Source organism: Phalacrocorax carbo, chromosome 1, assembly GCF_963921805.1.
Source record: "Phalacrocorax carbo chromosome 1, bPhaCar2.1, whole genome shotgun sequence".
NCBI lineage: Eukaryota > Metazoa > Chordata > Aves > Suliformes > Phalacrocoracidae > Phalacrocorax > Phalacrocorax carbo.
Genome location: NC_087513.1, coordinates 193,387,537 through 193,403,705, shown reverse-complemented (window position 1 = coordinate 193,403,705; position 16,169 = coordinate 193,387,537). Strand labels below are relative to the sequence as shown.

General features: G+C 38.9%; 1 protein-coding gene across 2 annotated transcripts in view; it reads left to right on the top strand.

Annotated features, from left to right (window-relative positions):
- Nucleotides 1–2,386: 2,386 nt before the first annotated feature.
- BRCA2 (BRCA2 DNA repair associated) overlaps nt 2,387–16,169 on the top strand; it is a 39,207-nt gene continuing 25,424 nt past the window's right edge. The window contains exons 1-10 of one of the 2 annotated variants that reach the window (XM_064441039.1): nt 2,387–2,514; nt 3,447–3,544; nt 4,341–4,592; nt 6,614–6,719; nt 7,515–7,567; nt 7,659–7,699; nt 7,793–7,904; nt 9,714–9,769; nt 10,692–10,806; nt 14,650–15,840. In XM_064441039.1, the coding sequence (XP_064297109.1) occupies nt 3,466–3,544; nt 4,341–4,592; nt 6,614–6,719; nt 7,515–7,567; nt 7,659–7,699; nt 7,793–7,904; nt 9,714–9,769; nt 10,692–10,806; nt 14,650–15,840 (2,005 nt within the window). In that variant the 5' untranslated portion in view covers nt 2,387–2,514; nt 3,447–3,465. Of the gene's footprint in view, nt 2,515–3,446; nt 3,545–4,340; nt 4,593–6,613; nt 6,720–7,514; nt 7,568–7,658; nt 7,700–7,792; nt 7,905–9,713; nt 9,770–10,691; nt 10,807–14,649; nt 15,841–16,169 lie in introns of those variants that run through there. The other variant, XM_064441040.1, reaches the window with a different exon arrangement.

Genomic DNA, 16,169 nt, shown 5'->3' with positions numbered 1-16,169 from the left:
GGGAAGAACCAGTCACTGCACCTCCCCAGCCCACTGCAGGATTAGAAGTGAAAGAAGTTTGTTGGAAGGAGGAGGGACATGGAGAAATTATTGTGTGAAGAGATACTGAAGAAGGTGACTGATGAGTAAGTAGGTGGTGTGTTAAAACTGAAAAATAAGGACTGGTGTGGAGAAGTAGGAAGAAACCCCTTTTTAACACACGAGCAGCTGAACATCCAGCTAAAATGAAGGATGGCTAGCTCAAAATTGGCAGTAGGAAGAATTTTCCACCCAAACTTAAGTTATTTTATGGACTCATTTCTGAGGCCAAGAACTTAGCAAGATCAAAATGGGAATGGACACATATGTGGAGGATAATAATATTCTCTTTATTATAACATCAACAACCATAATTTCATGTGTCAAGACCTACAAAACCACCTAACAAAGCAGATGAGGTTGACACCGCTGAAGGCGATGACATGCCATCACAGCACCACTACTCGCTGTAGGACTTCTGGAGCCTTTTTCTGGGACATTGGCATTAACACCTATTGAACAGGCAGTTGGAATACCTCATTTCTCGTGTATATAGGGACGTGTGAGGCTGGCTGACGTGTGACTCAGGACTTCAACCACTTCCTTGGGGAGATTATTCCAATGGGTGACTGTCCTCAGTGTGAAAAATTTCCCTCTGGTGTCCAATCGGAATCTCCTCAAGAGCAACTTGTGTCCATTCCCCCTTGTCCTCTCCATGTGTAAAAAGGGAGTCTCCATCTTTGTAACTACCCCTTAAGTACTGGTACATGGTGATGAGATCCCCTCTGAGCCTCCTTTTCTCAAGGCTGAACAAACCCAGTTCTCCCAGCCTATATGGCAGGCTTCCCAATCCTTTGATCATCTTGGTGGCCCTTCTCTGGACCCCTTCCAGCCTGTCCACATCCTTTTTGTAGAGCAGGGACCAGAACTGTACACAGTACTGCAGGTGTGGCCTGACAAGCGCTGAGTAGAGCGGGATAATGACTTCATTCTCTCTGCTGGTGATGCCCTTTTTGATGCAACCCAGCATCCTGTTGGCCTTCTTGGCCACAGCAGCACACTGTTCACTCATGTTGAGCTTTCTGTCCACCAGGACCCCCAGGTCCCTCTCCACAGAGCTGCTTTCCAGCCAGGTGGATCCCAGTCTGTACTGCACTCCTAGATTATGTTTTCCCAGGTGCATGATCTTATGCTTTTCCTTGTTGAACTTCATAAGGTTCTTGCTGGCCCACTCCTCCAGCCTATCCAGATCTCCATGCAGAGCAGCTCTCCCTTCTGGAGTGTCTACTTCCCCACTCAACTTGGTGTCATCAGCAAACTTCATCAGGCTACATTTGATGCCGTTATCCAGATCACTTATAAAGATGTTGAATAACATTGGGCCCAATATCAATCCCTGGGGGACTCCACTAGTGACAGGTTGCTGCTTGGAAAAGGAGCTATTTATCACCACCCTTTGGGTGTGGCCTGTCAGCCAGTTCCCCACCTGCTGCACACACCACTTGTCTAGGCCATAATACACTAATTTCTCCAGGAGGAGACTGTGGGGGCCCGTATCAAAGGCCTTGAAGAAGTCCAGGTAGACAATGTCCACTGCCCACCCCATGTCAACCAGGCAAGTCACTGTGTCATAGAAGGCCACCAGGTTTGTCAAGCACGATCTGCCTTTAGTGAAGCCATGTTGGCTTTTCCCAATCACGTGCTTCACTTTTGATGGCCCCCAGGAGGATTCACTCCATAACTTTCCCAGGGATTGAAGTAAGGCTGATGGGCCTATAGTTACCCAGATCCTCCCTCAAGCCTTTCTTGTAGATAGGGGTAACATTTGCCTTCCTCCAGTCCTCTGGGACATCCCGTTCTCTATGACTTCTCAAAGATTATGGAGAGCGGCCTTGTGATGATGTCAGCCAGCTCTCTCAACACCCTCGGGTGGATGGCGTCAGGACCCATTGATTTGTGGGGGTCAAGCTCCTGTAGTAGTTCATATACTAACTCTTCTTCCACCGATGGTGGGTCGGTGTTTGGTTCAATTGGCAATTTTGTTCCCAAAGCCTGGGACCCAACAGTGCTTGGTAAAGACAGAGGTGAAGAAGGTGTTGAGGACCTCTGCCTTTTCAGCACCATTGGTGATTGATTCTCCTTTTCTGTTTAACAGTGGGTCTATGTTTTTCTTCTTTCTCTGCTGGCTATTGTGAGAGGCCAGCCTTGGACGCGGAGCAGTTACAAAACACACCGTATTTCCACCGCCCGCAGGTCTCCCCTCCCCGCCCTGTCTCCAGCCCCCCGCCCCGCCCCGTGGAGGCGTAGCAACGGCCATTCCACCGCCTGCTTCCCGTGACGCACGGGCCGGGCAGGCGGGAGCGGTGGGTGGTCTCAGTGCGCAGGCGCTCGGGGCTGCCTTGGCGCCAAGCTTTGAACGGGGCGGCGGTGGTGACGCTACGTCCCGGCCGTGAGGCGATGCTGCGGCCGCCGCGCCGCCTGAGGGGCTGGAGGGAGGTAAATGCCCTGCGTGTGCCCGGCCCGGGGAGCTGCCCTTTCGCGCGGGGGGGATGTCCCCGCTGCCCCCTGGGGTGGGGCCCCTTCCCGCTGCCACCCTCTTCCTCCTCCTCCTCCTCCTCCTCCTCCTCCTCACAGCCGGTGCAGGGGTTTGCCGTTACCGGGCCGCCGGGGTGGGGGGGGGTGGGGGGGGTGAGCGGGGCTTCACCCCGTGCGTGGGTGGTTGCCCGGCAGGAGCTTTCCCTAAGGGGAAGCGGAGTGGACAGGTCGCCTCGTCTTCTAAAACGTACTTTTGAGGCAGTTTTTAATTTCGTGGCTTTCTGTCTTAGGGTAGCCTTTATCCTTGTTTTAAATGTCCCGTCTTTCCCGTTGTTTTGCTCAGGCAGCGTGTGTAAAACAGCAGTCACGTGGGAAACTGATTTTACGGTGGAAATAAGTGTTAAACAGGAAATTTTCTGTGGCCATCTTATACCAGTTTTTTAATAGAACTGTGAAACTGGCAATGTCTGCTCTGCTTGAGAGGAGCTTTAAACAAATTCTTGGCCCCTAAGTTGTAATGGTTCGAAGAGTAATAGTATATATTCTAACATATAGTAGTGAGCATGGATTTTTTTATTTATATTTAAAATATCTCTTGTTAAAGTACCTCTGTGTTCTGCCCATTCCATCTTGATTGTTCTCCTGTATTTGCTGAGTATTGTTATTATCTCTGGTATAATTCTCTATGCCCTTCTTGTCTGTTGGCTTAGTACCGTGTTCATCATTGTGATGTTTGGATGGACACACCACAGTCTTACAGCTAAACGTGTTGGGTTATGACACACCTACCAAGAAATGCAGCAAAGCAGGGTTAAGACTTGCAGCCCTACGACGTTAGATGTTAGAATAGCACTGTATGAAAGTGCTTTCTTCTCTCTTCTCGTTTTTTTCAGCAACGCTTCCAGTAATGTTATGGATCAGAAAATGGCTTACAAACCTTTGGAAAGACCGACTTTCTTTGAAATATTTAAGGCACATTGCAGTGAATCAGGTACAGCTTGTCCACAGTAAATAACTTTTATTATGGCTGCTTTCTGGACATTGCTATTTTATACGCATCTGCTGTATGCTGTATATTCCATATAAAAGTGTGGTGCAACTTGTTAGCAGCCCTACTTGCCCCAAATTTGTATTAACTAATATCTACCTTTTTTTTAACATCTGTATACATTTTATTTGTAGCTTTTTTTTTTGTAATGTGTGCTCAGCTATTTTTTTGCACTTGTTTTTTAGCTGCAGCTTCCTTATGTACCCTCATGCAGGCCAGGTTTAGTATTTTGCCAAATGCACCTATAGTTGTATGATTTATTAATGTTAAAAGGATCCTGTTTAACTTGCCAGTCTGAGTAAAATAAGATAAAGTAAAAGTCAGGTGTATGCTTTTAATTTTAAACAAACTGGATATTTATCTACTTGTTGATTAGTTTTGTTAATGGTCTGAGAATTTGGGCAGCCGTTCTTGTATACTTTGTGGGTATTGGAGTTCAAAGCTATCTAGAAACAAAATAAACAGAAGTATGACAAGGGAAGGAGCAACATGTTTTGCTGCTAGCATTTAAATGCTTAATGTGTTTTCACATCCTGCATTGAATGTTAATTAAGTATTAATTTGCAACTAATTAGAGTCTTTTTTACATGTATCATATATAGAATGGAGACTTCTGTTTTATGTCCTGGTTTAATAACATATGAACTCATACTTGTCATGTGTTGTTTGCATGCCATTTGGCAGGTTTCTTTATTTTCTTTTTTTGTTAATGTGGAGTTTTTAATGTTTTTCTTCATAGACTTAGGGCCTATCAGTCTTAACTGGTTTGAAGAACTCAGCGCAGAAGCACCCTCATATGAGCCTAAATTGTTAGGAGACCATGATGGTCCCATTGGCTGGCTTGATCAAACATCTTTTAAAACTCCAAGGGCAAAACCCTCCACATACAGTGAGCTAGCATCAACTCCACTGATTTTTAAAGAAGAAAATATGATATTGCAACCTTATTCTTCTCCTGGAAAAGAACTGGATCAGAAAAAAATAGGAGCAAGTAAGTAATTTGGGGGGTTTTTTAAGCGCTATTTAAAGGCTGCCTGTGTGCTCCAGAAGCAATAGATTCTTTTTTTAAAATATACTTTCTGTTGTGGTACCTGATGATTATTAATGTAATAGATGATGCTTCTGCAGAAGTTGTATGAGTAAAAAGCTTATCTTAGGCTTCTGAAGATCACCTGTAAAAATGCAGAATTAATCTTAATAATTAATTCAGCCTTGCAATAAACGGGTAATGTACATGCAAAATTCCCTGTAGAAAAGATATTGTGCTGGTTCTAATACTCCAAATGCTGTTAATATAAGGATCATATGAGCTTATTAGTGTAACCCGGTGACTGAGAATCAGAGTGAATTTTTTTAGCAGTCTGAGTTTTGTTTTATTCAAAATCTCTGAAAATCTTTTCAAGAGAGAATGATGCTTATCATGCTGAAGTATGAGGTCATCTTTAAGGCACTCCTTAACCTTTCTTTAGAAAGATTTTGAAGCACTAAACTCTTTGAGCTAGTAAAACTGTAAGTCATGGGTGGAAAGAAGTTACACTTTTCCATTTAGAGACTGCTTTTATGAGGTACTTCTCACTACCTTATTTCTAAATTCCAAGTGTGCCATGAAAGTATACGTCACTCTGCTAATTTTTTATGTACCTGCAAGCCATAGTACCCATCCTCCATGGAAAGAAGAATCTTTTCTATGAAAGAAAATCAAACCCTGTTTCTGCAATATCTGATATGTACATCTGTGTCTGTGCCCTCCTAACAGTAAGAGAAGCTCTTTTAAACAGGTTACAGACAAAGACAAGACTCCCTTTATTATCAGAATCATTCTTAGATCCTAAAGCAAAGTCTTTAAAGCTGTAGAACTGTGTTACTGTTGAAATAAACTTTATAATATTGCTACCCTGTTCACTTCTCTTAAGTTTATGGCTGAACTTCTGCTCAACCTATTCTCAGCTGAGAACATGTTTTTTCTAAATTTAGCTATTTGGACTTTTACAGCGTTACGTCCCTAGTGAATTCTTCTTAGCATTTCATAAATGGCAAACAAATGAACCGTATGATTCTTCCATTTCAAAATGGTTAATTTTGTTCTGTGCTTGTGGATGCAGACACTCTGTAAGGAAGGGAAGATGACTGTTACCAAAGTTTCTATAGCTACCTGTGGCTGGCCCGAGACCTTTTTTGCCTGGTTTTCTTGGTTACAGCCAACTGACTCATGTATGTAGTTTTATTTCTTGTTTAAAACAAGAGCATGGATGGAAGCTGATGGATTTCACCTTGGTATGGTATGGGATGCAGCTGTGCTGAGCATGTGGACTCAGGAACTCAGAAGCAGAGAGGAGTGCAGAAACCTAGGTGTAATTTCTGATACGGAAGTTGTTCGGAGATTTCTCAGTAGGAATTCTTTTGAGTAGCTGCTTGTTCACGTGAGGGGCTCACTGTTCGGAGGATTCTGCTGCTTTGGTGGGCACACTCTTTCTCTTTTGCCTGGAGATGCATAGCACATAAATAGCTATTGCTACCAGTAACAGCCCCTCTGCTAACAGTTCCAGAAATAATTTTTGCTTTATGCTCCCTATTCAACTCAAGAAGTGTATGTCCTAAGTAAATTTGAGGGAAAGCTGGTACAAAAGCATGTTTGCATGTATTGAGTTTCTCCTAATAATAACTTCTGCAATGACAAGAAAGGCACAATACAGTACACTAAAACTGAAATGGAATAGGTGACTTGAATAATATAAAAAAAATATACCGGAACATGAATATATCAAATGAATAAAGTGACATAATGAGTTATTTTTGGCTGTGCATTGGAAATGTGTTTAGCATTGTTTGGATATGGAATTTGAACATGTTCAGAACATTAGAGGAGAAGGTAGTGTTGAGTGTTTCGGTGTCTGATTTTTAATTAAACAAATATTGCATAATTTTTTTAAAAGCTTATCTTTGAACTTCAAAATAGAAACTGTCGCATGTAGTTTTGCAAGGTTGTATTGATTATTATACTCTGTGGTGTAGGCAGAGAGAATTTGATAAGCCCGGGTATCACAAGAAGAAAAATGGATCAAGAAAATGAAATACTTGCTTCTCCTCCTCGTACCTTTTGCAACTTCCTTGCTGCTAGGTATGCTAAAAATTAAAACACAAATATAAACAGGATTTTAAACAAAAAGCAGTATTAAAAACACCATATTTGACTGGTAGACTTTTTCAGAGCAGTGAATAATCTTGTATGTTTATGATACTTGTAGGTTGCTAGGTGAATTGAAAATAAAACACTAGCTAATTTTGAAAACTTCCTTGCTTTTACGTATTCTTCCTTTCTATTCTTCTGCTCTTTCACAGCTGGCATATGGCATTTGTTGGCATTATTTCAGCTTCACAAATCCTCAACAAGCAATGCAAGAAAAAGTAGTAGTGATGTATCATGTGCTTCTCAAGCAGTAATTTGTAAAGCTATTGATAATTTTTACTGAGGTTTTTTAGTAATACCCTTGATTTCTACATTTAAGTGTATATATTTCAGCTAAGTCTAATCAAAGTGCTCATGTTGATTGTAAGAACAGTTAAACTAATTATTTAATTAAAATCAACTTAGCCAAGCCAATTTCCATAGCTTCATACAGCATAATAAGAAATGCATGGTTATACTGAAATCTATTAAACTATTTGTCTGACAAATAATCACTGAAAATTAACATATTTCACAAAAGAAGCACTTTACAGTTTGTAATAAACTTATGGTAAAGTTTAAAATACTGATGCTTAGGAGAAATTTGCATTTTATTTAGGGAAATAGCCATGGTTTCAGAGAAAGATAATAATGGAGGCAGTAATATATGTAAAGTCTGAAATATTTACTTACTTTCAGAAATTGAGAAGTTAAATTAGTATTTTTTTATTTGGTTTTGTTTTGCAGTCCAACTTCTTTAAGGAATAATTACAGAACACCCCAGAGAAGCAATATGCCTGGTTTGTATTTTCACTACTTGGTTTTATCTGTAGATATAAACGCTTGTGTCGTAGGTATTAATTAATGCCCTTATTACATAATGTTTTTTAGGACCATATGGAAGCTTGTTTTGCACACCGAAACTTTTGGAGGTAAGTATTTTATTCATGTATTGCGTTTTCTTTTTCCTGAGTAGTACATTTAAAATTCTGCATAGAAATAATAATTGTTAAATATATTTCTAGGTCAGAACTCCAAATCGTATTTCTGAAAGTCTGGGAGCTGAAGTGGATCCAGATATGTCCTGGTCAAGTTCTTTAGCCACACCTCCTACACTTGGTGCAACAGTGATGATAGGTATTTCTAAAAATGAACAGTTGCTAAGGGTTAAAAATTTCTGGTTTTGACACTGAAAATTCACTTAGTGTGAACTGATTTTTTTTTTCTTTTATTAAAAAGGACAAAACTCTTACAGTGATGTTTAGCAGGTGACTTTAACTAATGCAGCCCTAAAAGGAAATGAAATTAAATGTGCCATTGCTTTTCAAACGTTTTCTTCCTTTGTACAAGGGATTAGGGAATATAAACTTAGAAATAACATAGCAAAGCACAGAAGGAGGATTAGATAATGATTGCTTATATTTGCACTATTACAAAACTTGATACTATTAGGTTAAGTCATGTGAGTATGTTTATCAAGTCTAAGGATGCAACCTGTTGAGTAAACTCCACAGCAGCAGTGCTGGCTTCAGCATTTTTAAGCCCTCTCACTGTGCCTACTATCACATTGATGCAGTGAGACAGAGTGAGATACTGCTCCAATTGAAGTCCTGAGTTGTTTGGACAGGACAATTCCAGGACCTCATTTACTGCACAGCTGCATGAACAGCTGTGCCAGCATAACTGAGGATGAGAATGAGTAGGTGATGACTGTTTAAGTGGCACTAACACTGATGCTAAACATCGAGCTATGACCTAAAGTGTTGCTGTAAGTGGGATTTCTTTAGCATATGATAAGCAAAATGAAATTTGACTTTATGATTTGTTGATGAAAACCCTTGAGAAAATGGGAAAACCTGGACATCTGCTTACCTCCTGACATTGCTGTTTTTGATGTGGTTAAACTATCACTGTATAAAGCATATAGAGTATGCAGGCATATAAAGCATATTAAGAATGCATGCAAGAAATGGGAATCTCCTCCTGCAAAAATTGCTCATGGCACCAAGCCTGTCATAGTTCAAGAAGTGTCTCAATGATGCTCTTAGTCATGTGGTTTGGTTTTGGGTAGTCCTGTGAGGAGCAGCAAGTTGAACTCGATGATCCCTACGGGTCCCCTCCAACTTGAGATATTCTGTGATTCCTCTGCTGGCAGGGAGGGGGTGGGACTCTGCACAAGGCTACTGAGTTGGGCTGGTTTGGCTGTCTTTGGTTCAGAATGATGTGACTTGAAAAGGAAGGTTGCGGAAAGTACCCATAGCTTAATGATGATGTTCTGGGAGATGAGTTGTGGTTTGAGCTCTCCTTCTCATTCTCCCAATTCCTGGAGGAGCCTAGTATTTTATAGTAGTGATGCCCACTCCCTGCCATCTGTCACCTGTAAAAGGAAAAAGTGAGTCATTTGTCTGTTACATGGACCTTAGATGCCGTGTCTATGAATGAAACATATTATTTGAATATGCTGTTCTTCAGGCATCTTAAAAATAGGGTTCACTTTCTCCTGTTGTAATGTAGGTGCAAAGATATCACTGTTCTTGTAGGAGGGAATGGAAAAATCCAAAGTCTTGACAAAGGCTTGAAGATCTCATCCAGATCCTTTGACAGAAAAGATTAGAGAGTAGGGCCATGAATAACTGCTGGAAAGGGGATTGGCAGTGATGGTGGTCTCAGAGTGGTAATGAACCTACCTACCTAGCAGCAACTGCAACCTGTGATTTAGGGTGGTTTATGCTGTTATGAAACTGCATTTGTACACTGTCCCGCAGCTTCGCCTGTAGGACTTTTTAGTGAGAACTTATGGTTAGCTTTTAGTAGCTTTTTATTTACATATTTCAGTTGCATTTAAAATAATCCAAAGAAAACCCTCCCAAAACACAACCATATTTGAACACACTCAGCAGATTGCTTAGGAGCAAATGAATTGACTTGTCTTTCTTTCTTCTAAAGCTAGAGAGAATGATTCTATTTCTGGAGCAAAGCAACAGGATGAAAGAGCTAAGATAGTAAGTAGTTTTAAGAGCTATGCTGTTCTTTAATTTCAGTTGAGCTATTTAGTTACATGTACATTCCTTGAGCCAAGACTAAAAAGTTCTGTCATCCTCATTCTAGGCCCTCCTATCTGTCTATTTTAAAAAGGTACTGCTCACAAAACTAAATTCGCAAAGCCTGGCTGTAGGCTGTATTTTCACAAATATATTTTTTGCTGTGTTTAAAAAAACAAACAAACCAAACCCAAACCAACAAACCCACAAAAAAATCACTTGGATTCAGCAGCAGTGAGAGTCATTCAAAGATCATCAAACCTAGGAATTGCAATATGTTACTTACCTGAGGGTTTGGGTTTTTTTTTCTCTGTCAAAGTTTTGGGAGTTTTTGTTTGGCTTTTATTGTCCAATAACTTCTAGTGCTCAACCACTATACCAAGACTGAGTATTAATTTCAGACCTTTGATATTGTTAGGGAAGGGAGAGTTCCTGCAAAAGGATAATTTTACTGTGCGTCTATGAAAGCAGAACAATTATTCAGACTGAAAACCGAGGATGGTGCTAATGGGATTCAATTACAAATTTACATTTGATTCTTAACTACCTGAAACTTCAGTTAACAAACCGTTAGAAGTTAAAATAAGCAAAACGGCTTTTTCCTTTCTCATATCTCCTTTGTTCCTTTTTAAGGGGCTTGCTTATAGTATACTGTTGAAGCCATTTGCTGCCCTTAAATTGATCGTAGAATGGAACGTGGTTTACATTGAAAATGAGGATTATTTGCTTATTTATTTTCAGGTGTAGCTGTGAAAATGTTACCTTTCATTTTAAGAGATGCAGAATTCAGATATTGCAGTAAATGTTTAGTTGCTTACTTTACTGTTAAAGTGACACTTACTGATATGTGATGTATATAACAGCTTATGTCTTTGGTTTACAGGTTTTACACAGCTTTTTTTCCAACCATGATAAATGTCCTGGGACAAGTGATACAAGTATGCTGTCTATACCAGAAACGGTAAAGCTAAATGCTGAAGATGACAGCAAAGACTTTGGTATGCATTGATGCTTTACTACTGAGTATACAGTGAAGCAATACTGAGGGTAGAGTCACGCTGAGCTGATCTTATGGCTTATTTCCTCTGCCAGTTGTGTGACTTCCTGAATTGATTCAACTTTGTAAAACTAATCTGGTCTTAAACAAAGGAATCAGTTTCTGTTGAGTCAGCAACTTAAATCAGGTTGCCATGCCACTAGATGACAACCAGATTAGTACTGGTATAGGTGAAGGTGTGATGCTGTATGGGAGAGCTGAGAGAAAAATGGTACAGGCTCAAGGGGGAGCAAGAATACTACTTCTAACTATTGAATAGATTTAGCTTTATCATGGAGTTTTACCCCAATACTCATTCTGTGGTGAGTTTGTTTTTTAATCTTGCTATATCCTTTCTTCATTTACTTTACCTATTAGTAGTTCAAAACAGGACAAATCCTTTAGGAAAATGAAATGTTGCTTTTTTTTTTTTAAATGAATGCAGGAAATGCTGAGCCAAAGGGAAAAAAATGTTTTCATTCTCTGTTCTTAGATTGTTTTAGTGAATGGGTGAAAAATGTACACTTCAATGTGAGCTTTAACTTTTGCTGAGAAATGATGGCAGAAGGGAAGAATATTAGCAGAAATTTGTTCAGCAAGCATGGGTGTAAATGGGTACTGCAGAGATTCACACAGGCTAGACAGGATGATATATCCTTAGATTATGTGTCTCCTTATCTGAATTGAATGGGCTGCCCTAAAATATTGTTTGGTGGTACATGTAAGGACTGTGAAAGAATCAGGTTAGAATTTGACGAGGAGGGCCAAGAATGCTGGGATCAGGAAGCATTGTTGCTTGCAGGGCGATCTATACTGCTATTTTTGGATTGTAGGTTCAAATATGCTGAGAAAAAAAAAAGTAGTTGTCATGGCTTGAAAATATTTGACCGTCAGAAGTACTATTGAAAACATATTCAAGCAATCTGTAGTCAGTAAAACATATTTAGAAATGAAGGACAAATTAATGACTTGTGCTGTGTTCCAAAATGGCTTATTGCATCCCATACTACAGTAGAGAGGCTAGTTAAAACAATGAGTGGAAATAAGAGGAAGAAGAAACGTGGGGGGTTTTTTTGAAAGTACAAAATAACTTTTGCAAGTGTCTCTTTTTTTCTCCTCTGTCCTCCCCTTTTCATAGTAGTTAACTTGGCATTTGAAGATGCAGTATAAGGAGGATAGCTCAAACCTCCATGCTTGTACTTTCAAATGTTGGTTTTCTTTGGAATAGTGTTGTATGATCGTGAAAGGCAATCAGTTTTATTGGGTATAATTTTTATTTCAGTTAGAATAAGGGAGATCATAATACTGCTTTAAATTCCTACATTATTTTAAGGATATGAAGAGATAATTTATATTTTACCAGTTCAGTCCTTAATAGAAGTGAGGCTCAATATAAGCATTCAGTCCAAAGTATAAGAACGACCAAATATTTCAAAGATTTTTTTTTTTGCTGGATTTTTTGTATTTTTAGTTGTAATAATTTGGGAGAGAGGAAAACTTCTTTAAACTTTTACATTTAACATAACTATGGACTGCAAGATATGTACTGTCATGTATTAACGCTTCAGAATTTCACAAAAGGAGCTAAATTTGTATGTTCATTGCATATTTGTTAAGCATATTCATTTACAGCCCAGTCATTAATTCCTAAGGTTCATGTCCCTAGTTTAAGTGAGTCTAAGACTGGTCATTGTAACACTGAGCTTTAGGCACCTGGCCCTTGTAGCAGAATTCACAGCTTTGCTGTAGGTATATAACCATGGATTCAGAGTTAAGATTCTTCAAACGTATAAGAATCAGCATGTTGACTGGGAGGCTATTTAAATTGCAAAACTGATGGGAAATATCAAATTCTGAAACACTTTAGATATGTCACCCTGGCCTGTTGCCCAAAACTTTGTACTTAAACTCTTTAATTAAAAAAAAAAAACACGCGCCCAACCAACCAACAAACAAAAAGACCCCACACAAATTTGTCACTCATTCCATTTATAACCCTGATCAGAATAAGTGGTCTATCTTTAACCTCAGTGTCTAGAGCTATTCATCAAGTAGGAGAAATAGGTTCAATGCCTTCTGCTAATAAGGATTCCAGCCTGAAACGGGGAAATATGTTCTAACAGTCAGTCAATATGTGACTCCAGAGTAGAAACATCTAATGTTTAAGCCTTTTTTTTTTTCTCCTGAGTATTGTATTGTATTATTTACCCAGAAGGAGACGCCCTGAGATATCAAATTCAGTAGTTATTGTTTAGTTAGGGCACTTACTGGGAAAACAGGAGAATTCTGTAGTGCAGCCCTTGTTTTGGGGGTTTTCATTTCACTGATCCTCCAGTGAGTTTAGAAGTCAAAATGAACTTCCCTGATTTTTTTTTTTCTTCCCTCCCCAGCATCAGGTTATTCAGTTTACAACCAGTATCTTTACAATCTTCTAGATACTCCTGGTTTTCTTTTTTGATTAAAGGTAACAGCTCCTGTTTGAGTAAAAAGAAATATAACTGTCTTTTTTTAGAAAGGTCTGTTGACAAATTACTATAGGATGAAAGGATGTGGACACACAAGTTAGTCCGGAGGAATGCACTTCAATAAGGGAAAAGAACCTGTACACTCAATCTGTAGTGTTACAGACTCTTCTTTTTGAGATCTTGTTTAGTGATACCTTATGCCACTCAGGCAAAACTGGAAAGTAAAGAGAATGGGTAATGTTAGAGATGTGGTAAGAGAGTTGGTTGTATGCCTACAGCATGGGCATGAACCATTAGTGGATGTATTACAAATAGCTGGACGCATGTGACCAAGTATTGGGAAATTTTCTGTGGACTTGCAGATGGAAAATCTGTTGTACACTAGGTTATTTAAAAGTTCTAATAGGGAAAATAATGCTAGATGATAGAAATTGTACCTAAAAAAGGCATATGGAAAAAGTTAAGCTATTGGTAATACGCCCAAGGAAAACAGAGGACAAGGATGTTTTCTAGGTACTTAGTTACAATTTCTCTTACATGAAAAAGCCTTAAAAAGTACTCTCAAAATAAAATCTAGCTACCTTTTTGAATGTGAATTATTTTGATAGGTAGGCCTAGTTTCATATATTTGAGAAGGTAATATTTTTATTTGGTACGTGTAAGCTTTCAAGGCTGTCTATGAAGTAGAGTGTAGGTTTTTTCCCCACTGCATATTATTTCTCTACACAAATAAAAAATTCTCATGATATTTCTAATATTTCTGCCAATCGTTTGGAACTTCTTAAAAGCTTCCTAATAAATTAAAAAAATTAGAATACTTTCTAAATTGTTCTTGACACTATGCTATTCTATATCAAAGCAAAAGATAATTTGCTAGAATCATCCTTAAATAACAGTTTCCTTAGCTGCCAGTTATCGACAAAAATAGGCAGCTCCTTAAGGTGTTTGGTGCCTACCATCTGGTATAAATTTTGGAGGGAAAAAATCTAGATATTTATCTTTTAAAATTACCTATTCATTCTCCTGTCTGTAGAAAAACCAAAATTCTTCTAAGACAGCCAGGTTTCATCTGGGAAACCTGCTTAACCATCACAGTCCTCAGGAAGCCAGGGCATCTGCATATGTGTCCTTTGCCTCCTGTTTCCTCTAATAGCTGCTGTTGAAGAGTAACTTACTTTAAAGGCATGTAGATTTATTTTTCCAAATTCACTCCTGAATAAAGGTAATTGCTGTAAAATTGAAAGCTGTTTTTACCAGTAAAAACACAATGCTGTTAAGTTATTTCCTAAAACTTAATTTCTTACTTCTTTTCCTCTCTCCATCTTGTCTAAACTATTTAGAGTCGGCAATGTTAGATGGCTTATTTGGTGAGATGAATAGCTTTGAGGATACATTCGACATGCCTGCGAAGTCCAGTGGAACTCTTCTGCTGGTGCCAGATGCTCTGGATGGAGTAGATAAACAAGAAATAAACACAGACACAGATAAAGCACAAGGAGAGGGGGATCTTCCATTAGACCAGTCTATTAGAAGAAAGGCTGGCATTTCACAGGAAGTGAAAACAACTCGCTGGACTGAAAAAAGCCACTCTATTGAAATGAAGGATTCTTTACTCCAAAACACAGATGAAGATACATGGGATGGTAAAGATGGCTGTTTAATAGGACATAAAAAGGAATTGGAGTCACTTAGGATCGCAGGAGATGTGCAGGATTATAGAACACACACGTCATCTGAGAATGAGAAGCCTGTGAAAGAAGACACGCTGTCTTCATCAAGTCAGTGGTCTCAACTGAACTTATCTGGTCTTGATGTAACTCACTTGGAAATGTCTGTATGTAGCTTTCCACCCTCTGACTTATGTACAGAGAAAAATTTAGAAGAAAAGTCAGTACTAATGACCAAGGATGATGCTGTGGAAACATCTCTATGGAATACTTCGGGCTTGATAAAAGCACAAAAGCTGAGTGTCGGTTTGTCAGAAAAGTGCTATGAAGCAAAAAATTCTGAAAACAACCCAACATCAGAAATAACTCCAGTAGAATCTGTGTCTCTGAGTGTTCAAGGTCCAAAGTTAGTAAAAGGATGTGCAGCTGAGAAGGTTTCCAAAATGAGCTTCTTAAACTGTAATTCTTTTTTGATTGAAAGTACAAATGCCACAGAGTATTCTGTGATCTACAACGGCAACTTTTCCAAGCGGTTAAAAACAACTTCTAAATCTGTTGTGACTGATGCTCTGTCTCACCCACTTGTATGTAGTGCTACGTCTCCAGATAATTGCAATGACCTACATTTAACAAACAGAGAAAATACTCTTACAAAGTCTGGCTTTAAAAGCCTGACTATGTTATCTAGCTTGAGAAAGCGATCCAAGAGATTTATTTATACAATAAAGAATACCTTACTGTATCAAGAAGAAAAAATACAGAAAGAAGTAACCTCTGAATTCCCTATTCATCCTGTATTACCACATTTGGAATCTGATTTGTGTGAATTTAAAGGTTGTCGTGTGGCCAGTGTTGATGAGCAAGGTATATTATTAAGCTTTTCATCATTTGTGGAGGATTCTGTATTTATTTAAGAATGTTTTATGTAAATGTTTCAGGTAAAATCATGTAAAATCTTGTTTCTGATAAAGTAGGTCTGCAACTGACTAGTCTGGGAATTGATATGGAACAAATCTGTTATAATAATAGCGACGGAATAGCATTATTTTCAAATAGTCTGGTGCTAACTTATTATTGTAGTCTCAGATTAGTTTCTGGAATAGAAACTTCCACCTTGAACCTTTATTCTAATTGACAAGCTTAATTATCTGTGCCAATGCTGTTTAGATATCCATAGTGTCAAGGGCTGTTCT